At 44.8% G+C, this 23,775-nt stretch overlaps 1 protein-coding gene across 4 annotated transcripts in view; it reads right to left on the reverse strand.

Annotated features, from left to right (window-relative positions):
* OLA1 (Obg like ATPase 1) overlaps positions 1–23,775 on the reverse strand; it is a 201,560-nt gene that overhangs the window by 166,418 nt on the left and 11,367 nt on the right. For all 4 annotated transcript variants that reach the window (XM_073305886.1, XM_073305885.1, XM_073305884.1 and 1 more), the window contains one exon: positions 1,007–1,134. In XM_073305886.1, coding sequence (XP_073161987.1) covers positions 1,007–1,134 — 128 coding nt within the window. The remainder of the gene's footprint in view (positions 1–1,006; positions 1,135–23,775) is intronic.

Raw genomic sequence — 23,775 nt, forward strand, 5'->3', positions numbered from 1 at the left:
GTGTGGTCACTAGTAAAAAAACACTATCATTGTCATTATAGAGAAACTAAGGACCCCGGGCTGGACTTCTATAAGACCTGCTTGGGATAATCACAGTGACATGCAGAGGGACTGCAACATAAAACTCCCAGTCAGAAGGGGTAGGATGTAGGTCCTTGCCCAGAAAGAGGAGAAAGCTAGAGGCCTGAGAACTGAGCAGGCATTCCTCAAAAGGACCACAGAGGGGAGATTAGAGGTGCAGTTACCCTGAAACTGTAAAAGCGTGGTCTTTTTCAGAGGATATTCTGGTTGGAAACCAGAGTGTTTTCGGTCTTTGAGGTAGCAGATACCAGGAGGGGCTAGGGTATGGAACTGGAGCATAAATTCCCTGAGATCTCAGTGTCATCTTCAAATCCTTAAGGGAATATAGAGTGTCTTGTCCATTCAGGCACTTTGCCCTCAAAGGGTAGATCCTCAGTTGTTGCCTGGACCTCTTCTGGATGCCTGTAATCAGGAAGCCCAGCACATTGTGATCACTATATCCTTGGATTGTGCAGGTCCAAGATCTGAGGAGATGCACTCAGAGATCAGAAAGAACAGAGATGCAGGTAGTGCTGTAACCAGTTTATAAACCACCACCCCGTTCCCCTCACACTGTTCAACCTTCCATTAACACTTGTCATTCCTCCTTGTTTGTGAAACTAAAGATATCCCTCCATTCTGAGCCTCCCCCGAAAAACAGATAAAGATAAAGTTACTGCAAACCCAAAAAATCAGTTCAAGGTTACATTTGCTGGAACACCAAACAATGCCATCAAGAGTAAATAAGTCACTACATATCTGAGAATGGGAGAGTTCTCGAAAACATGTATGAAAAGAATCCCAATAAGCATCAATTGTATAACTGAAGAAATTTTTTCCCATTTAAATAGACATTTTCTACTTAACTGTATAGTTTTTGTTTAACAAAACGTCACAATATTATTCTTACGCTAAACAGTTCACATGAATTAACGAATTTACATACGCATCAGATGAAAGATTCCATCACAGGCGCTAATATGAGACAAAAAGGCATTTCCTAGGCCCTGGCCAGCATGGGCTCCTTTCACAAGACCAGCAATATCCACTACGTTCAGAAAGGCTGGAATCTTGCTGAAAGATAAAAGTTAAAGGTTTCATTACCAAACAATATCAACTAAAACTGTTTAGCACATAAAGAAATCCAAAATACTACGAAGTACTTAGGTTAATATGGGCTCTATTTCTGTTTTTAAAATAGATCTGTAAAAGAAACAATGGTCTTTTGTCCCCTTTTGCTTGTTTTTGATGTATAAAGGCTGCCTGATCTATTTAAAAAAAATAGAGATCATATAGATATAAAATGAGACAAAATTTCTGAATGCATTTTAAATACAGGGTCTTGTCTACTATTTTTCCTGGTAGACTCTATAGATAACTCGTAGGTTTAACCTCAGAAAAATCTTGGATTTGATTAAGAGAAGCTATTTTTATTCAAACCTTTTGAACTAAATAGTCTGGCTTGTTTTTTAAATGTTAAAACATTCAATTTTTAAATACCTAAGTTTTAAATACCTAAAACTGTAAGGACAAAAAAAAAAAATCTTTTGTTAGGGATTCAGCATTCACACCCTTTCAACTAAGGGTGGAAAGCACTCCTAATTCATATCCGACTCCCCAAAGCCTTCCGCAAACCAGGGAAAATAACTCTCAGAAAATATCAGGAATGTAAACACAAGCAAGAGATTTTTGTTTTTAAGCTTTTCAAACCTTTTTATACACAAAGAAGAAAAACGTACAAATCTGTTTTTTCCCCCTCTTCTGGTCACCTCTCATGAATATAATGTTCGAAGAATTTGACTCCTTAACTGTCTAAAGAGATACACTCCTGATCTAACGACAGGGAAGGGCATTACATAACCTTCCACATTTTTTTTTCAGGAAAAACAAACTCATACAAAACCTTATTACTCAGAAATAATACATATAAAGGTCAGGCATTTAAGACCAGATCCTTTGTCCCACCTAAGTCTGCTTTGTAGGGTTCGAGAAGCTTGAAGATTTAAAACAATCAGATTAGGATTCCCATAAGCAAAGGGAATTCTCTAGTACATTAATAGCATAATCAGACCTAGAGGTCCATATCATGGACCAAAAACAATGTTAAAAGAACCTAAAGTTTCAAAGTCAAACAAAAGTTAGAAAATGCTAGAATTAAGGATGGCTGTGCAATATTAATGCATATGCATTACTAAGCACTCTGTAATTACATGCACACACACTCTTTTTCCTCCAGCAGGACCGCATTTTTAGGAAGCAAACTGAAAAAACCTTACATTATAAGTAAGGCTACATTTATGTCATGGAGGTCATGGAAGATATGGAAACCGACTTCCAGAGACCTGCGTGACATTCTCTGCTTCAACCCCAGGGGCTGCAGGACTCTGGAGCTGGCAGCCAGTGGGCCCCTGGCAGGGTTCCAGTGACAGGGGGCACCCTGCATGGTTCCCATTGATGGGTGACAGTCTTGCAACAGGGGAATGAGACACCTTGGGCAAGTAGGTGTCCTGTATTCTCTTTGGGAAATATGGTCACCCTGCAGCTCCCAGCTGCCATAGGCAGAGGAGGCCCTCCCCTGCAGCTTCCAGCTGCCACGGGCAGAGGGGGAACCCCACAACTCCCAGCCACCACAGTGGCAGGGGGAAACCACAGAGCCGCAGCAGCAAAAGTCACAGACAGGTCACGGACTTCTGTGAATTTTTGTTTATTGCTCTTGACTTTTACTAAAAATAACCATGACAAAATCTTAGCCTAAATTATAAGGAATTATGCTAACATCCATATGGATCACAAGCAGATTCACAGCATAGGCTTCTGCCACTTGACCTAATGAAGTAACTGATAGCAGCAGGCTGTCATCTTCAACTTGATACAACACTGGGATAAGACATACTTTGCCAGTGGGTTTCAAAGATGGTTGAGAATAGACAAATCTTCGGATTCAGAAACACAAAGTTCCACAAAGGAGTGTGTTCTAGTTGTCCCAGATCCTTCCCCTACTCCCCACAAGCCCAATCCTTTCTATTTCTGTCCCCTCCAGCCTGTCCCTGCCCCAGTCTTATCTCAATTCTCCCCCAACCACTTTGTGGTTCTTCCTCTCACTCTCACTCTCCTCACGTACCTCTAACCAGAGGTGGGCAAACTACAGCCCACGGAGGCAGGGAACAGGGGGGGGTTGAATAAGTGTGGGAGTCCTGGGGGACCTGGCAGGAGGCTGGGGTGTGGACAGGGGGCAGGGCAGTCAGGGGACAGTGAGCAGGGGGTGGTGCCCCAGGCAGCGGGGGTCTGGGAGGCAACAGTCAGGGGATGGGAAGCGGGGGGGGGGGGGGGCTGGATGTGGGTGGTCTAGGGACAAGGAGCAGGGAGGGTTGGATAGGTCATGGGTTCTGAGGGGGGCAGTAAGTGGGAGGGGGAGGAGACCAGGCTGTTTGGGGAGGCACAGCCTTTCCTACCCAGATCCTCCATTCAGTTTTGCAACCCCAATGTGGCCCTCGGGGCAAAGAAGTCAGCCCACCCCTGCTCTAACCTATTCTTTCATTCCAAGCTCCCTGTACAAGTCCCAGTTTCTCACTTCCACTCCAACTTCTTGTCCAATTTCAGCCTTCCCCCAACTGGCTCCCTTTCCCTGTCTCCTTGCCTACCTAGTATCAGGGCATGCCTACACTATGGGCATTACAGGGACACTGCTGCAGGGCTGTGTCTATGAAGCTGGAATGCCGTAGGGCAGACTGCTTCCTATATTCAACAGGAGGGTTTTTTCCCCATCCATGTCAGTAATCTGCCTCCCTGAGTGGTGGTAGCTAGGTCAACAGAAGAATTCTTAAGTCAAGCTAGCCACTTCTACACCAGCGTTTAGGTCAGCTTAACTACAGCATTCAGGGATATGAAAAATTCCTGAGCCCCGGAGCTAGGTTGATTTCAGTAAGTGTGCGGCGGCAGCAGCAATCCCTCGATACAAGGAGGATGTCTGCCAGGGGAAACATCATGGATGATGGTGGAATCATCGAATGTGTGCTCTACAGTTTTTGACATGGTGATTGCTTAAAGAGAGCACTACTGCTGGCTGGGATACTGTACAATTTCCTTTTTCCTCTGCCATTTCTCAGCCTCACTCTTGAGCAAGATGATTCTCTTCAAAACAGGCTGAGGCTTGATGTATGATGCAACACCACTGAAGTCTATTGCCAGCTAGCTCTTCCCCAATTCGTGGGATCAGTGGCCCCCTTCTTAAGATATACTTTCAGGGAATCCTTGCAGCATTTCCTCTGTCCCTCACGGGTCCTCTTACCATGATTAAGTTAAGAAAAGAGAATTTGCTTCGGAAGACAAGGAGCAGACACCTGCACACAACGACCAGCTCAGCTAAGTCGATGTTTCATAATCTTTGCCCCAACACTGGTGATGTTAGCTGCAGAGAGAAAGCTGGCATTGGTGCAATGGTCTTCCTATCTGCTATGGGGAATCTTCCTAAGGCAGCGCTACTATCACTCCAGGCGCTTAGAATTGCTTTGGTATGCCATCCATGTCCCAAACCCATAAAGGAGGGTGGGGATGACTACTGCACTGTAGACCAGGATCTTAGTTTCCATTTGCAAATCTCTAGCAATAAAGATCGGAAAGTTGCGCAGTTCTAAAGACACACGGGCACAACAGATCCTATGTTCAATCTCCGCATCTAGATTGGCTGTCTGGGAAAGGTGGCTACCAAGGTAAGGGAAATGCTCCATGTTTTCCAGGGGCTCACTACCAATGATAATTTGTGGGAGAAGGGGGGCTATTTGTGCTGGGGCAGGCTGATGGAGCACCTTAGTTTTCCCAATGTTGAGGGAAAAGTCCCGGGCTATGATAGATGCCTGAGAAAAGATCTAGGGCGGACTGTGTGCGCGCAAGGATAGCAGAGTCGTCAGCATACTGAAGTCAGTAATAACAATCCTGGTGACCTGATTAGATGCAGTGCTGCAGCTGTGCCCCTGTAGTGGGAAAGGGAACCAGCAGGCAGAAGACAGATTGGACAAGGAGTTGGAGTGGGGTTGGGAAAGACTGGGACTTGCACAAGGAACATGGAATTAAAGATTAGGTTGGGGTATTCAAGGAGTGTGGGACTGAGAGGAGAAGCCATGAAGTGCTTTGGGGAGGGCTGAGATAAGACACAGGCAAGGACAGCGTAGAGAACACCACCAACCATAGTTTGTGGCATTAATTGACCTAAGGCTTTTGATTCCATCAATCGTGAAGGGATATAGAAGGTCCTGTCTAAGTTTGGTTGGCCACTGAAGTTCATTTGTATTCTCAGGCTACTTCATGATGGGATGACCGCCACCATCCTCTGTAATGGGGTGGAGACTAACCTGTTCACCATCTGTACTGGTGTCAAGCAGGGCTGTGTTGTTGCTCTAACCCTTTTTTCTATCTGTCTTGCCATGATCTTGGATTCTTATTCGTGAACTGCCTTTCTTCTGGAATTGGGATTATTGCATCACATGGACAGCCAGCTCTTCAACCTCTGGCATCTTCATACTTAGTAAGTATAGAACAGGGCTCAAACTCTTTCTAACTTATACATTTCTTTCAGTTCTAGCCATAGCCATTTTAAGGAATAAAGACAAAATCCAAATTTCCAGTATTGTTGGAAGGAAATGCCACTCCACCCTGCTAAGGGCCTTATCTAGAACTCAGATAGCTGGGTTTTGCTTTTGCTTTTTTACACTGAGTCGTCAGTTGTGTCTGCTGCTCTATAAATATTATTCAATATATTCCTTATGGTCACGTAGTATCTCTAAACAAACTATAAATGTAGTTATTTTATCGAGCCTTGTGAAAGTTTTATAATACCAATTCAATAAAAGGAGAAAAGTTTATCAGATTCATCTTCTGTGGAATCTTTGGTTAAAAATATAGACCAATTACAACTAAACCGAACTCATTAGAAGAAAGTTCTCTTTTTCTCAATTATACAGCTGCAGGATTTTGAAGGAGAGGAATGGTTTTTGGTATGAAATATCTCTAGTCCTGCGCCGGCTTCCTCAAACTTTGGAAACTTCTGACGTTCTCCTTTTACTCACTCCAATTTCTTTTCAACCGTAAGTTTCTCTCAGCTAAGTAGTCTTCTGTATTTGTTATAAACAATGGGATTCATATGTGTATATAGTAAAGTGTTCCAAATCTGATTTGCAGATGTTGATCATTTCCCTGATTCATCCAAAATCATTAATTGCATTTTGAGTTTCTTCCTTTTAAAAAGCCAAGTAAGGAGCCTTCCTGTTTTATTTCCTCATACACTTGCTCCTGCTTTAGTAAATTTTAATATTTCTGCCTTATCTAAGGACAAACTACTAGACAAAATATAAACAAAGTGAAGAAAATTCTCTTTCTGTATTTTTAAGTTTAATGATTGGCAAATACAGTAATATGTGAGCTTCTACTTTTATTTTTTCTACTTGGCTTTACACAATTATTTGACATTCACTAATATGAGCACCAATAAGTTAGGGGTCATATTAGCCTCTTCCAAAAACTTAATTTTGCTTTTTATTATTTTAATTGGGTCTTCGAGAAATATGCATTAAGAGGAGTCCATATTCTCGGAGAGTTCATCCCTTTACCCATTCTCCACTGTGCTGTAACTGAAACATTAACTGACCGATGAATATCCAAGATGTCACCCATGCATCTTCCAAAGCAATGATTTAGAAAACAAGAACTGAATCAAACCTACAAAAAGATATATGATGAAGGAAATATTTACATAGTACTTTTTTTGGCTCTCTCGCTCTCTCTCATATATATCACACACACCCCCGCCTATACCTTTTATTTTATGCTTTCCTTTGATTTTCTGAATGGCAGGGGCGTGTTGCACTCCAAAGTGAATTTAAAAGGGATGTGCTGTCCACCCTTCCCGCAGCCCCCACTGGCCTGGAGCAGCGAACCACGGCCAGTGGGAGCTGCGATCGGCCTAACGTGCGGACGCGGCAAGTAAACAAACCGGCCCGGCCCACCAGGGGCTTTCCCTGAACAAGGGGCGGACCGGCTTTGAGAACCACTGCTCTATAGAGGGTATATAGGCCGGTGTGACAGACCGCCCACAGCTCGGTTCCTTCTCTATCTAAATATCCAACGAAGAACGATCTGAAAAAGAGGGAAAGGAACGCAGGTAGTAGAGCACCAATGGGGGGTGGGGAAGGGAAGACATGCATCTCTAAGAGCCACAGTTAGTGCACGGGCGAGTTACCTCTTCTTCAAAGTAGAGTCCCTTTAGGTGTTCCACTTCAGATGACCACCGAGCAGTATCCCCAGAAGGGAGCTTCTGAATTGAGTCCAAGACAGAAGACAGTACAGCAGTACCAAGTGCCTCATCAGATCTGATGGAATGGACTAAGGTATAGCATATAGAAACCTATGTAGCAGCTCTGCATATCTCAAAACAGAACGTTCCTGAATAAAGTTATGAAAGTCAACTGTGATCTGGGAGAACATGCTATTATCCTTGGGAGATGGGGGAAAGTAGAGGGAGGAGAGGGGTAGAGGACCAGTTCCTTCTTAGCACGCAATGACACACCCAGAGATCCAACACAAAAGTCTGTGTAAAGATTGTGGACCACACTGGATCTCCCTGCGACAGACTGTTTTTCCTCTATGTGATCTTTAAAACTGCTTGGTCCAATCTAAGTAGAAGGCCAATGCCTGTCTAACATCTAAAATATGAAAGGAGGTCTCACATTGAGATTTATGTGATTTAAGAAAAAACCGCTGGTAGATCAATGGCCTAGTTAAGATGAAAATCCAACAGCACTTAGCTGAGAATTTAGAGAGTGTGACCATGAAGAGATCTTGTCCTTGAAAACCACTGTAAATGGGGGGAGGTTTCCGCCATCAAGGCCCCAATTATCGCAACCTTGTGGGCTGGTGTAATGCTACTAGAAAGGCTGTCTTCACAGATAAGCGAAGCAAGGAGCAGGTTGCCATAGCTTCAAATGGAAGGTCCTATGGAGGTATTTAAGTACCAGTTTGAGATCCCATGTAACAGTAGGATCCTTAACTTGGAGAAGATGTTCCCCAAACCCTTAATAAATCTTGACAGCATAAGGCGTGCAAATCTGGAAAACCCTTTTAGCAAGGAATGAAATGCTGACATCACAACTAGACGAACCTTAACAGAGCTAACTGACATCACTGATTTCTTCAAGTTCAGCAGGTAATCCAAGACCACTAAAAGTGAAGAGGATTAAAAGCACAAGATGGTGATGGACACACCAGAAACGGAAAAGATTCAACCACTGAAGGTGAGTAATTCCAGCTGATTCCCTTCTACTGTTGAGTAACACCTGTGGTACTCCTGTCAGGCAGGTGGCTTCTAATCCTGAAGCATGGGACTTGCATCCAGCGAGAGAAGATGTAGGATGGCTGGAAGTTTAAATGACCATTGGAGACACAGGTGAAGCAGGTCAGGACTTCGACTCTGTCTCAGCCTGGTCGGTACTATAAGGATAACCCTAGCCTTGTCTTATCTGATCTTGTTAATCACTCATAGTATTAGCAGGGTTGGAGGAAATGCAGAGAAAAGATTTCGTTCAGGGAAGGAGAACGGCATCCTCCAAAGATGATCCAAGGACGCTTCTTGTTACTGAATGTGGTGAATAGATCCACCTCTGGAAGTCCCCACATTTGAAATATCCTGTGAAATAATTTGAGAGTCCAACTCCCATTTATAGCCCTAGAAGAAGCACCTGCTGAGCATATTCCTATGATATTCTGGGCTTGGCTGTTGTAATAGGCTGTCAAGCCTGTTGGAATTGGGGAAGGCAGTCTTCAAATGTGGGGAGGTGGGTAAAAGGTTGCAGGAAGAGGTGAGGGAGGAACTGAACCCTCAACCTATCAGTCAAACCAGGCATACTCAGCTAAGCAAAATAGGCTCCCTGGAAGATATTAAAAAAAATGTAAAAAAAGAGGGGTAAAAAAGAAAAGCGGGGGAAACCTTTCTAATTCTGTACTAACAACCACCAACTGGAAACACTAAACCAACTAAAAGAACAATTGCAGAATGCGCAGAGGAAAACGCAAGGTGGACATGCTAGTGTTCCATCTCAGGCTAAGGCAGTAGAGAAGGAAATATAGGCAATTCACACACCAAGTCCCAAATACCCTCAGTGTGCAGCACAAGGTTGCATAGAGCACATGCATGGGTTGAACAGACACAGCTAAAGGAAAATCTCTGAGCAGAAGCGTGAAGGAAAAGTGCAGTTTCCAGATAATAGGCCTGGAGGTCGACATTTACTATCTGTCCCACTAAGTCCAAGTGTAATATTATCAGAAACAGGATGTGCCACTGTGATGCTGGCAAACCAGGTACCAGCTCTTGCCAAAGCTTTAGGCCTCAGCCAAACACTAACAAATTAATTGCTGCAAACCAGCAACATGAATTAGTAGGGTTGAGATGGGTACTGAACTTATAACGTGTTTAGACTTTATGAAATGCTTTTAAATTGCTGCACGTATTAATTTCACTTAAATATTACCAAACAGCATGTGATAAAGATGTAAGTAAGTTTTTGCTTTAACTGTAAAAAAAATGTTTGCCCTGAAACTGTCAACTTGTCAGACAGAATAGTCTCTTGCCATCAGGAAGGAGTAGCAAAACTAAATGGCCAATTGTGGGACATCACGATACAAAGACTTCGCTAATTGACCCTCCATAGGCTACGCGCAAAAGGGCTCATCCCATTAGCTTGAATTCTGGAAGAAGAAAAAGACTGAACAAGAAAATTTTTCATCTCTTTTACTGTTTGGACTCTGACAGGGCTGGAGCTATGAAACAAAAGCAGAGATCCCCAGGGTCAACCTGGGTGCTGACAGTTTACTATAACTCTGTCACCTTTTAGAACCATAGACTAACTCATTTGTGTGTGTGTGTGTTTACCTGCTTTAACCTGTAAATAAATCTCATTTCTTTTTCCTAGTTAATAAATCCTTAGTTTACTCCTGGAATGGCTACAAGCATTGTCTTTGGTATGACATCTGAGGTACAAATTGACCTAGGATAAGTGATTGGTCTGTTGGGACTGGAAGCAACCTGAATCTTTTGTCATCTTCGGTGTATGGCAACCAACTATCACTAAGTCCAGCTTACCTGAGTGGCACGAGTGCCCAAGGGGCTATCTGACTCCAAAGCAATGTCATACTGTTTCAGGAGTTCACATTTGTTACTGGCTTAGTGAAATCTAATTACAGAACATACAAATAGTTTGGGGTCTCTATCCTGCTTTTTGACAGTCTGCCTTAAGGTTGGCATTCACGGTCGTGAACCACTCCAGACAGCATGACAGCCACCTGATTGATAGAGGTGATAGACTCGGGTATATCACTGCAACACTGATATATAACAAAGTCACTATCATTCACAGATTAAATGCAAAATAATATTAATAAGATATTAAGGTTGCAGTTGAGCATGTGAGTCAGGAATGCCAATGTTAATACTGACTATGCAACCTTCCATGTTCCTTTGTTTTTATGGTTATTGAATGATCACATACTGTCTCAAAAAACCACTATGATTTTACATTTCTCACAAATTTAACTAACTTAATTTTCGTAATGGCCCAGTATCTCTGAGTCATGAAAAATTGCCTTCTTTATGGTGCATACAGGCATCTCACAGTTTCTTCCATTTTTAAGATTAGCATCAGTTAAAATGAAGAAATACCACTGGAAGCATAAAGGAATTACAAATCAGCAAAATCTTTCAAAACTGAAAAAACTAAGGATGGCTCCTATATTTTAAAACTGTCTGCAGTTCACATATTATACATTTAACAGGATGGTTTTGGTTTGCCTTTGGAGAGAGACCTCAGAACAGTAGTTATGCCATCTCAACCTGTAACTGAAAGATCACATTTCTAGACTAGTATTAGCAAATTAACAAAATGTTTGTTTTATTTTCATATCTTAAGTAGCACTGTATACAATTTGTGTTTTTCATAGAACCCCAATCTAAAACTATATTAACAAAATTCATTCTTCCTTTGCGTATCTGTTGTACTTTAATATCAAGCTATTTTATGCACAATTTTGCTTACAGTATTCACATGCATATGCTACTGATCTGAAAGTTAGAAATAACTTGATAAATTGAAGAATGAGCCCTATATGAGTATATAAGCAATATATTATTTTCAGATGCTAAGTCCCAAGTGAAAGCATGTTTACAGTATTATACATCATTAAAGCACACTGACACTGAAAGTTTATCTTTGAAAGCATTGAATTGGCATGATGGCATGTACTGGTACCTCCACCAAGCTGTTTTTTAGTTCTATAGAATTTCAACTTTCATTTTAAAAAAAGGGGTTCTAGTTTGTTATGGTTGTGAGGACAATCTTCAAAGAGAGTATACAGAACGATACAGATACGTCTGCTGAATTTGCAGAGACAAATTATAGCTTAAAGAACTGCCTCATTCACCTCAATGGATCCTAACTCAGATGCTAGTAATGACAATTAACAATATTGACATTTAAAGTATTTCACTGCTCAAAGCATGGAATAAAGAGGAGGAAAGAATACTGTGAAGATCTGCAGGAGCTACTGTGAATGAGAGCACATTTTTGCTTCAAGAAGAGATGGTCTTGGGAGACTATCACAATTTATTCCCCTTGCCCCCACAAAGCAGACAACCCTGAAGGATGCAGTGGAGCCAAGCAATCACACATGATCATACTCCATCCACACATACAACTCAGAGCAGCATCTCTTTTTAGCATTTCAAGTGTACATATCTAGTCTTGTGAAAAGAGTTTGAACAAGTACTACCTTATACTTCCCTTTCCCCCTGAAAACTCTCAATCTGACCTCTCTTGGAAGAGGAGGAGATTATCTAAAAGTAACTAAATGTCTCTGAAAGCAATGCCTCTATAAATTCACATTTGTGACTTAAATCCCTACATACAGCCACACAATCTTTCATCTGTTTCCATGTTGCTTGAGCATGTTTGACAATGTATTTCTCAAGTTGTTTTCATAGATGGCCTCATACACTTTGGTATGCAGTACTACAAGATGCTACACATTTGTTGCAAAGTCTTCAGAAAAGAGGTTGCATAATATTTTTGTATTCAGTTCATATACGAGACAGAAGTTATACTAGTGGGTTTGGTGGGTGCTGCATTTGTTTCCTCTTTTGAAAGAGCTTGCACACACCCCACAATTTGAGACAGAAATTTGCAACCCATGGGTCCCTTAAAAGTGCTTCTGGCTTCTCAGGTTGCAGCAATAGCCAAAAGCATATTTTTACACGTGATGTAGGTGATTGCAATCTTTTTTCTTGGAGGTGCACCAGGATGCCATTTTATCAAATCTACTTAGGATCAGTGCACGCCAATCTACATAAGGCTATCCCTGAAGACCACCTGCAGTTTAGACTATTTGAAGCTTCCAGTAGTCTACCTGCTTGACTTTATAAAGTTGATAAATGTAGATTCCTTAATGCGGTGGCTTTGCACTTATCTCCTATCTGCTTACTAGTGCAATCGAAGGCATTGCTTTTTAGCCTACTAAATGCTATTTGATCCAGGGTCCGACGAACATAAGAGGTTAATTCTCTATATATGAGCCATCCCAGCAGTTGATATCATCCAGTGTATTTGCTGAAAAGTCCTCAGATTTTAATTCTGGAGGAAGTCTCCACTACTGCATCTGTCTGGCAGAGCCCAAATTAGTTATTTATCTCCAGGTCACAGTGCCAGGTTCATCTGTCCATACAAGTTTCTGTTTGAGGTAGATTAGATGAAGGAAGCCCCTCTTTAAATAGTAGATAGCCATGGGTTGCCTACTAATACTCTCATTGGAGGGCAGTAAGTAAAGCAAATATTATAGTTAATAAATGGCATGATTTTCCTTATACCAATATATAAACACAGTCCCTGTCAGATATTTGAAAGAATGATACTTATCAGACATAGCACTCATTCATCTGGTAGCTGTGCAAGTCTTCTTAAGCAATGATGAACAAACACTTTAAATTTGGATCAGTAACAAAGCTGAAGTTAGTCTTTCATCTGTACCTCTTAAAGGCTGCCCTCTCTGAGAACTTACATGGTTTGTTTTCTTTGTGTTATGGTCAGTCACAGAAGTATTAGTGGTTTCACCATCAGATGATCTGCTCCCATAGCAATTTTGGAGTGCTACAAGCACCTGCCAACGGCTTGAAAATATAATGCAGTCCACTTGGCTTTTTCCTGACTTAGTTTTCAGATACATGAGTGCCTGCACTCCTGTTCTGATTAAGCCAAGCAAGCTGGCACGAACAGACTTCACTGACTTAACAGCTGCTGCCTTTACATTTTTGACATTTCAACACTTTTCTTTTTAACCAAGCTTAGTGTTTGAGTGGGAACTTTAAAATAAAGACCACTGAAAAGCTAGAGCAGATTTTGGACACTGCAAGGACCTCAAAAATTTGTAATGTAAATGTATTTGTTGGGCTCAGTTCTGTAAGTGAAGTATACTGTATCCATAGAATGAGCAAATTAAAAGCTCTTCACATCTGGCTGCCTGCATCTGCCTTCTGTGGCTCAAAACGGAAGCTTTAAAAACTAAGCTTCTCCCTATGAGAATTTAATATCAGCCAAGTGCCCACCACAACTGGGTTTGGCAAAATAATAGAGAACTATAAATAAAGATATTTGGTGCCATTACTGACTCTAAGCCTTAAAAATGAGACCTCACTAAAAGATTTTAAATAATAGTCACTCTTGAGACTGTAATGCTGTAAACAGATTTCTGAATCATCAGTAAGGACTTTTTCCCAACAAAGAATGTTTCCTACAAAGCATTTTTGGCGTTATGCCATGCTTCCTATCAGCAGTCCACCTGCAGACACGATGAGTAGCAGTCAACAATGGAACAGGTAGCAGCAGCAGCTTGCCGTATTTAGCACATAATATAATAACCAGAAGCACTGTACACCCAGACAGCTCCCAAGAATGACTGTGAAGACTGCAGAACTCTATCTAATTGTCTTCCCAGCTATTTTAATGTCTTTGGGTTTGCTTCCACACAAAAAAGTTTGCATTTTCCCTCCTCCACCCAGGAGCATCCAGACAGCACCCTCTAGGGATTCTCACAAGAAAAATGTTGGTAGCCTCAGCGCACGGCCATCAACTCTTGCTGGTGGCCGCTCTGACAATTTTTCCTAAAATGCTTAAGCTATATCTACACTGGGCACTTTACAATGGTGCGGTTGCAGCGGCACAGCCATGCTGTTGTAAAGTGCCCAGCGTAGCCACTCCTATTTGCTGGGAGAGCGCTCTCCCAGTTAAAAAACAATAAAACCACCCCCCAACGAGGGGGGTTAGCTTAGTCACTGGGAGAGGGTCTCCCGCCAATGAAGCACGGTCCACACTGGTGCTTTTCATTGTTAAAACTTTTGTCCTTCTGAGGGTGGTGGGGTGTTCATGCCTCTGAACAACAGAAGTTTTAACTATGAAAGTGCAGTATAGACATGGCCTTAATTAACTTTAGGAAAAACAAAAATGCATATTATATATATATACACACACACACACACACACATCACTGTAATTTATGTAGGTTTTTATTGCAGACTCAATAATAAAAACATACAGTTATCTATTCTTTACTGGACCTAAAGAGAACAGAAACAAAATAATGTGTTTTTCATGTTCTTTTCTTTTTGATGTTGTTGTTGCTGCTGCTCTTGCATTTTTGGTTGCCTTTTTTTCATTATTATTATTAAAGACTTGCCAGCTAGTAAATTTGTTTCTGTGAAAAATTATATTTTTATGTTGTTAACATTGTTTTGCCCCCCTCCCCCCATCACCGCCCACAAGGCGGTGACTGCATGAAAAAGCCCTCGGGTGGCCGTATTACTAAATGCGGGGTGGGTGGGGAGAGAAGAGAAATAACAACAGAAAATGTGGAAATGGCAGAGATGCTTAAGGACTTTTGTTTCAGTTTTCTCCAAGAAGGTTGGTGGTGATTGGACATCTAACATAGTGAATCCCCATGAAAATGAGGTAGGATCAGAGGCTAAAATAGGAAAAGAACAAGTTAAAAATTACTTGGACAAATTAGATGTCTTCAAGTCACCAGGGCCTGATGAAATGCATCCCAGAATACTCAAGGAGTTGACTGAAGAGATATCTGAGCCATTAGCGATTACCTTTGTAAAGTCATGGAAGACGGGAGAGAGACTCCAGAAGACTGGAAAAGGGAAAATATAGTGCCCATCTATAAAAAGGGAAATAAGGACAACCTGAGGAATTACAGACCAGTCAGTTTAACTTCTCTCCCCAGAGAGATAAAGGAGCAAATAATTAAGCAATCAATTCGCAAATATCTAGACGATACTAAGGTGATAAGTAACAGTCAGCATGGATTTGTCAAGAAAAAATTGTGTCAAACCAACCTGATAGCTCTCTTTGAGAGGATAACAGCCTTGTGTATGGGGGGGGTTAGTAGTTAGTGATTCACAGTCATGCTGTAAGGCCATAACAAGTGGGGTCCCACAGGGATCAGTTCTGACTCCAGTTCTGTTCAATATCTTCATCGATGATGTAAATAATGGCATAGAGAGTACACTTATAAAATTTGCGGACAATACCAAGCTGGGAGGGGTTGCAGGTGCTTTGGAGGAAAACATTAAAATTCAAAAAGTGACCTGGACTGTAAACATGAAAAGCTGAGTCAACTTGCGGAAAGGGTTTGTCCGATCTAGGTAGAAAGCCGAGGGCTCTTCTTACATCCAAAGCGTCTCATAGGGCTTAGGGTAGAAGACTAGAAGGAAGATTTCCTGGCTCATTTGGAAAGTAGACACCACCATGGGAAGGAAGGCTGGGTCGGGCCAAACCTGGACCTTGTCCTTATACAAGACCATGTACGGTAATTCTGAGGTCAGGGCTCGCAGTTTGGAGACTCGCCTTGCTGACATCACCGCCACCACGAAAGCTACCTTCCACGATAGGTGAGACAGGAAGCACGAGGCCAAGTCTCAAAGGGCAGGCGGGCCTGTGAGCTTGGACAGAACCAAATTGAGATCACACTGAGGGGCTGGGGCCCGAACTTGAGGAAAAAGTCTCTCAAGGCCTCTGAGGAACTTAACTGTCTTATCCTGGGAGAACACAGTCTGCCCCGGATTGGTGGATGAAAGGCAGAAATGGCCACCAGATGCACCCTGATAGAGGAGTGTGCCAGGCCCTGGTTCCTTAAAATGAAGCAGGTAGCCTAAGATCGACTGCATGGAAGAACGCAAAGGGGAGATGCCCTGTTCAGCCACCCAATGGGAGAACCTCATCCACTTTGCTGACTTTGGATAAGTCTGTCTAGTCGGGGGCTTTCTACTCTCAAGGAGGACCTTCTAGACCCCTTCTGAACAGGCCCGTTCCTCAGGTTTCAGCCACACAATATCCACGCAGTGAGGTGGAGGGGCGCAAGGTTGGAATTCAAGAGTCAACCGTGATCCTATGACAGCAATTTCGGTCGGTAGGCAGTGGCCACAGAGGGAAAACTAACAAGCTTGATAGCATCCTAAATCAGTGCTGGAGAGGTCATGCTGGGGCAATCCCGATAACCTGAGCCTGATTTTGATTTTTGCTAGGACCTTGCTGATGAGCAGAATCAGAGGGAACACATACATCAGGCTTCCTGCCCACGGCAGGAGGAAGGCATCAGAGAGGGAGCTCTTGCCCTTACCCAGACCCCATCTGGAGCAAAACCTGTGTAACCACCTCTTCTGCCTGGTGGTGGACAAATCCACTTGGGGAGTTCCCCACCTCTGGAAGGTTGTGCCAGGTACTTATGGGTGGAGCACCCACTTGTGGTGAGAGGAGAAGTCCCTGCTTAGCTGATCTGCTAGCGTGTTCTTGGCACCCAGGTGGTGACATGCTTCTAGGTGGATTCCGTGGCCAATGCAGAAGTTCCAGAGATGGAGTGCCTCTTGGCAGAGGGCCGAAGATCATGCTCCCCCTCATTTGTTGATGTAGAACATCGAGGCTGTACTGTCCGTCAGGACTCTGACCACTCTGCCCAACAGCTGAGGAAGAAAGACCGTGCAAGCTCTGCACGCCACCCTGAGCTCTTTGACATTTATGTGTAGCGTCGTTTCCGCTGGGGACCACATATCTTGGGTCAGGAGGGTGCCGAGGTGCGCCCCCCCCAGCTGAGGTCGGAGGTGTCCGAAACCAACTCAACTGAATGCTGATAAAGGGAACTCCCTCCAGGACTTTCCCAGGGTCAGTCCACCATCGCAGTGAGGTAAGTATCATTGCGTGGATGGTAATGACCTTTTCCAGGTGGTCCCTGGATTGGGAGTAGATCGTCGCCAGCCATTGCTGCAGGGGTCACATCCGGAGCCTGGCGTGGTGCACCACATATGTGCATGCTGCCAGGTGACTGAGGAGGCACAGGCACACCTTGGCCATGGTCAGGGGAAACGCAGAGACTTCTGCGATGAGGTCCGTCTGTGTCCTGAATCTCTCCAGTGGCAGGAATGCCCTGATGTAGGTCGAGTCAAGCACTGTTCTGATAAACTCTATCCTCTGTACCAGAACTAAATGTGGATTTTTTGCCATTTACCAACAGGCCAAGGTGATAGCAAGTGGCTAACAGCATCATCACATCCCTTTGGACCTGGAGCTGCCCTTGACTAGCCAGTCGTCGAGGGATGGGTAGATCTGGACACCCTGATGTCTGAGGTAAGCAGCCACCACCAACATGCACTTGGTAAACACGCGCAGTGCTGTTGCTAGGTCAAACGGGAGGACTGCAAACTGATAGTGGTTGGGACCTACCGTAAACTGGAGGAAATGTTTGGTTCCCTCAAAGATGGCGATGTGAAAGTATGCATTTTTAGATCAAGGGCTGCAAGCCAGTCTCCTGGATCCAGGGAGGGGATGATGGAGGCCAGGGAGACCAGGCGAAACGTCAGCATCGCTAGGAAGCGGTTCAAGTCTTGCCGGTCCAGGATATGTCACAGACCGCCCTTGGGATTAAAAGAGTAGCGGGAATAGAACCCCTAATTCCTGGTACTCTAGAGGAACAACCTACACCACACCTAGCTGCAGTAGCCCCTCTGCCTCCTGCACAAGGAAACTCTTGTGAGAGGGGTCCCTGAAGAGGGACGGGGTGGGGGGTGGGAAAGATGGGTAGAAAGAAACTGAAGGGTGTAACCCTGCACCACTGTACTGAAGGACCCATCGGTCCGATGTTATAGATGCCACCACAATGAGGAGAACTAGCAAATATAGGGGGAGGACAGATCCTGGGAACAGTCAGATAGATCACGCTCAAGCATATCCTCAAAATGAGCACTTACCCGCCTGCTTATTGCGGGTTGAGCTCGACAGAAAGGCCTGTGAAGCCTGTTGGCTAGGATGCCACTTGTAGCCTCTAGATTTCTTATGGGGAGGCTCCTGGCAAAGGTGGCTACCCTGGCCCTGAGGTTTGAATGCTGTGGTTTGAACGTTGCGGGAAAGGCCGGGAACGCACAGGCCTAGCGTTTTAAGGGTCGTGCGGGATTCCTTTAGGCCATGGAGCTTATTGTCAGTCTGTTCCGCAAACCGGGCTTGCCCATCGAAGGGAAGGTCTTGCATCAACAGCTGAGCCTCCATGGACAAGCCAGAGAGGAGCAGCCAAGACACCCGGTGCATGGCAACAGCCAAGGCCGTGGTTCGGGCACCAGTGTCTGCCGCTGCTTAGAGTGGCACCCTGGCCGCAGTCATACCCTTCTCCATTATTGCCCGGAACTCCTTCCTAGAAGCTTCAGGAAGAGAGCCCTCGAACTTGGCCATGGCTTGCCACATGTTAAAATCATAGCATCCCAGGAGGGTTTGATGGTTCATAGAATATCAGGATTGGAAGGGACCTCAGGAGGTCATCTAGTCCAAGCCCCTGCTCAAAACAGGACCAATCCCCAACTAAATCATCCCAGCCAGGGCTTTGCCAAGCCTGACCTTAAAAATATCTAAGGAAGGAGATTCCACCACCTCCCTAGGTAACGCATTCCAGTGTTTCACCACCCTCCTAGTGAAAAAGTTTTTCCTAATATCCAACCTAAATCTCCCCCACTGCAACTTGAGACCATTACTCCTTGTTCTGTCATCAGCTACCACTGAGAACAGTCTAGAGCCATCCTCTTTGGAACCCCCTTTCTGGTAGTTGAAAGCAACTATCAAATCCCCCCCTCAATCTTCTCTTCTGCAGGCTAAACAATCCCAGTTCCCTCAGCCTCTCCTCAAATCACATGTTCCAGTCCCCTAATCATTTTTGTTGCCCTCCGCTGGATGTTTTCCAATTTTTTCCACATCCTTCTTGTAGTGTGGGGCCCAAAACTGGACACAGTACTTCAGATGAGGCCTCACCAGTGTCGAACGATCACCTCCCTCGATCTGCTGGCAGTGCCCCTACTTATACATCCCAAAATGCAACTGGCCTTCTTGGCAACAAGGGCACACTGTTGACTTATATCCAGCTTCTCGTCCACTGTAACCCCAAGGTCCTTTTCTGCAGAACTGCTGCCGAGCCATTCGGTCCCTAGTCTGTAGCGGTGCACGGGATTCTTCTGTCCTAAATGAAGGACTCTGCCTTGTCCTTGTTGAGCCTCATCAGATTTCTTTTGGCTCAATCCTCTAATTTGTCTAGGGCCCTCTGTATCCTATCCCGACCCTCCAGCGTATCTACCTCTACTCCCAGTTTAGTGTCATCATCTGCAAACTTGCTGAGGGTGCAATCCACACCATCCTCCAGATCATTAAATGAAGATATTGAACAAAACCGGCCCTAGGACCGACCCTTGGGGCACTCCACTTGATACCGGCTGCCAACTAGACATGGAGCCATTGATCACTACCCATTGAGTCCAACAATCTAGTCAACCTCAACTGTAGGCTAGAGAATGAATAAACCTTATGCCCAAACAAGTCTAGTCTCTTGGACTCTTTGTTCTTACGGGTAGCCCCGGGTTGATCTCATTGCTCCCAGTGGTTAACCGCTTCTAACATAGTTCCTATTTTTAAGAAAGAAAAAAAAAGTGATCCGGGTAACTACTGGCCTGTTAGTTTGATGTAGTATGCAAGGCCTTGGAAAAAATTTTGAAGGAGAAAGTAGTTAAGGACATTGAGGTCAATGGTAATTGGGACAAAATACAACATGGTTTTACAAAAGGTAGATCATGTCAAACCAACCTGATCTCCTTCGATGAGAAGGTAACAGATTTTTTAGACAAAGAAAGTGCAGTGGATTTAATTTATCTCTATTTCAGTAAGGCATTTGATAGGGTTCCACATGGGGAATTATTAGCTAAATTGGAAGAGATGGGGATCAATGTGAAAATTGAAAGGTGGATAAGGAACTGGTTAAAGGGGAGACTATAAAGGTGAACTGTCAGGCTGGAAGGAGGTTACTAGTGGAGTTCCTCAGCGATCGGTTTTGGGACCAATCTTTTTATTACTGACCTTGGCACAAAAAGCTGGAATGTACTAATAAAGTTTGCGGATGACACAAAGCTGGGAGGTATTGCCAATACAGAGAAAGACCAGGATATCATACAGGAAGATCTGGATGACCTTGTAAACTGGAGTAATGGTAATAGGATTAAATTTAATAGTGAGAAGTGCAAGGTCATACATTTAGGGATTAATAACAAGAATTTTAGTTATAAGCTGGGGATGCATCACTTGGAAGTAACAGAGGAGGAGAAGGACCTCGGAGTGTCAATTGATCACAGGATGACTAAGAGCCAGCAATGTGATATGGCTGTGGAAAAAAAGCTAATCTGGTCTTTGGATGCATCAGGCGAGGTATTTCTAGTATTTCCAGAGATAAGGAGGTGTTAGTACCACTATTCAAGACACTGGTGAGACCTCATCTGCAATATTGTGTGCAGTTCTGGTCTCCCATGTTTAAGAAGGATGAATTCAAAACTGGAACAGGTACAGAGAAGGGCTACTAGGATGACCCGAGGAATGGAAAACCGGTCTTATGAAAGGAGACTCAAGGAGCTTGACTTGTTTAGCTTAACCAAAAGAAGGCTAAGACGAGATATGATTGCTTTCTATAAATATATCAGAGGGATAAATACCATGGAGGGAGAAGAATTATTTAAGCTCAGTACCAATGTGGACACAAGAACAAATGGATATAAACTGACCATCAGGAAGTTTACACTTGAAATTAGACAAAGGTTTCTAACCATCAGAGGAGTGAAGTTCTGGAACAGCCTTCCAAGGGAAGCAGTGGGGGCAAAAGACATATCTAGCTTCAAGACTAAGCTTGATAAATTTATGGAAGGGATGATATAATGGAATAGCTGAATTTTGGAAATTAATTCATCCTCAACTATTAGCGGTAGATATGCCCAATGGCCTGTGATGGGATGTTAGATGGGGTGGGATCTGAGTTACTACAGAGAATTGTTTCCTGGGTGTCAGGCTGGTGAGTCTTGCCCACATGCTCAGGGTTTAGCTGATCGCCGTATTTGGGATCGGGAAGGAATTTTCCTTCAGGGTAGATTGGAAGAGACCCTGAGGGTTTTTCGCCTTCCTCTGCAGCGTGGGGCATGGGTCACTTGCTGGAGGATTCTCTGCACCTTGAAGTCTTTAAACCATGATTTGAGGACTTCAATAACTCAGACATAGGTTAGAGGTTTGTTACAGGAGTGGGTGGATGAGATTCTGTGGCCTGCGTTTTGCAGGAGGTCAGACTAGACTATCATAATGGTCCCTTCTGACCTTAAAGTCTATCACTAGGAAGTTGGGAGCAGGGTGGGTGTACAGCTACCCGTGGCCTTTGGATGGCACAAAGTACTTGTACTCTGCCCTCCTGGAGATGAGTGGCAGGGAGGAGGGTGTTTGCCACAAGGCATTAGTGATCTTAGAGATCCCATCATGAAGGGGAAGAGCCACCATGGCCGGGGCTGTGAAGCAGAGGACATCGAAGAGAGAGTCTGAGAGCTCCTCTAGCTCCTCTGCCTGAAGACCCAGGTTGGTAGTGACCCTCTTCAGTAATTCCTAGTGTGCTTCAGCATCATCCGGAGGAACAGGGAGAGGGGACCCCGTTATAGCCTCGTCTGGCAACAACTATGAAGATGCCAGTGCTGTAGGGTCCTCAAAAACCATCAGTGGCCCAGTGGCTTGTTCCCCTGCTCCCTCTTGGACCTGCAGGGTCCTTGCACCTGAGGTTTTCTGCACCGGAGGAGGGCGGGAGAGAGAGACAGCTGGTCTCTCCGATGCTCCAGACACTGAGCGGGTGGTCTGGGAGGGCTGGGTGAACCCACACGGGTTCCATGGGTATCACGGCACCAGCCACTGCGCCCGAGGCCACGGGGCCAGTTTCGGTGCTAATAACATAGCTGGTACTGGAACTTGTCCCACCATCAGGGAACCTCGCTCCAAACCAGGGCTGGATCCTGAGCAGTCACTCCCAGGCAACCAGGACAAAGCAGAACGGTGGCTCTGTCCTGACTGGTGCCAGTCACTCCGCCTAGAGTCCAATCTGGAGCAGGGTCTTATGGACCGGTGGCACTTGATGAATCGGAACCAGCAATCTACATCTCATGCTTGACCAGCAGTACAGGGATGAGGAGCGGGACCAGGAGTCAGAACGGGCCCAGTGCCGGGATGCACCCGCACGTGGAGACGCCCTCTTAGGGGATCAGCGAAGGTCTGAGGAATGGCAACGTCGATCTCTCGACGAGTCCCTGGAGTGGTACCATGGTCTCAGAGGTATCAGAACCTGGGGGCCGCGTGCCTCCAAAGGTCTACACCCAGTAGCCACCGAGCTGAGCCTCAAGCCTCTCTGCCCATATGCAAGGTCTGGGGATCAAATGAGACTGCACCGCATCTGCCTTTCGGGGTCAGATGCATGGTGGCTACAGGAGGGCGAGCGCTGGCTGGACGCCCCCCCATGACGGGGAAATGGTGACACTGAGATGGGGACCGAAGCGGTCTGAACTTGGGTTTACCCTGTTACCAGGGAACCACAGGAGCTAGCGTGGGTGGCACTGGGTGGGACATGATCTCCTGCGCTGCCTGCAGGGTCTCTGGCGTGGACAGTACCTGGAGCTGATGGAGGCCTCTGCCACTATCCAGGGTAGCCGGCGGGGAGCAGGTTGGGCTACTTCGCTCCACTGGAGCTTGGGCCAGAGATCCCGACGTGGGTGAAGAGCTGCCTGGCATGGGACCTTGATCACACTGTGTCTTATCCTTTCCCTTGTGGGAGGTTGGAGACTGGCCTTGCACTATCTTCTTGGGCTTCTTGGTCAGAGCCATGGATGGGGATCAGTGCCAGCCCGTGCACGATCCCAGTGGGGTGCTGCATACCAAGGTCACGGTGCTCGGTACCAAGTCGGAGAGCTCCTCCAGTGCTGGGGTGAGGGCAGACTCCAGAAGGAGAGCTCTTAAATGAATATCACTCTCCTTCTTAGTCCTTGGCTTGAAGGACTTGCAAATTTTGTGCTTTTCACTAATGTGCCCTTTGCCCAAGCAACGCAGACAACTGCTGGGTGGATCCCTAACAGGCATGGGTCTCTTGGGGTGATCACAGGGCTTGAAGCCTGGGAATCGGGGCATGCCCCATCCTGAGGCAAAGTCCCGTTTGGGACCTACGAAGTCTCTAACTATAGCTAAGGGATTTATAAACACTAACAGAAAACTATGTACACTATAATACAAGAAATACCTAGTTCATACAAATGAGCAGCAACAG

Source organism: Lepidochelys kempii, chromosome 11, assembly GCF_965140265.1.
Source record: "Lepidochelys kempii isolate rLepKem1 chromosome 11, rLepKem1.hap2, whole genome shotgun sequence".
NCBI classification, from domain to species: Eukaryota; Metazoa; Chordata; order Testudines; family Cheloniidae; genus Lepidochelys; species Lepidochelys kempii.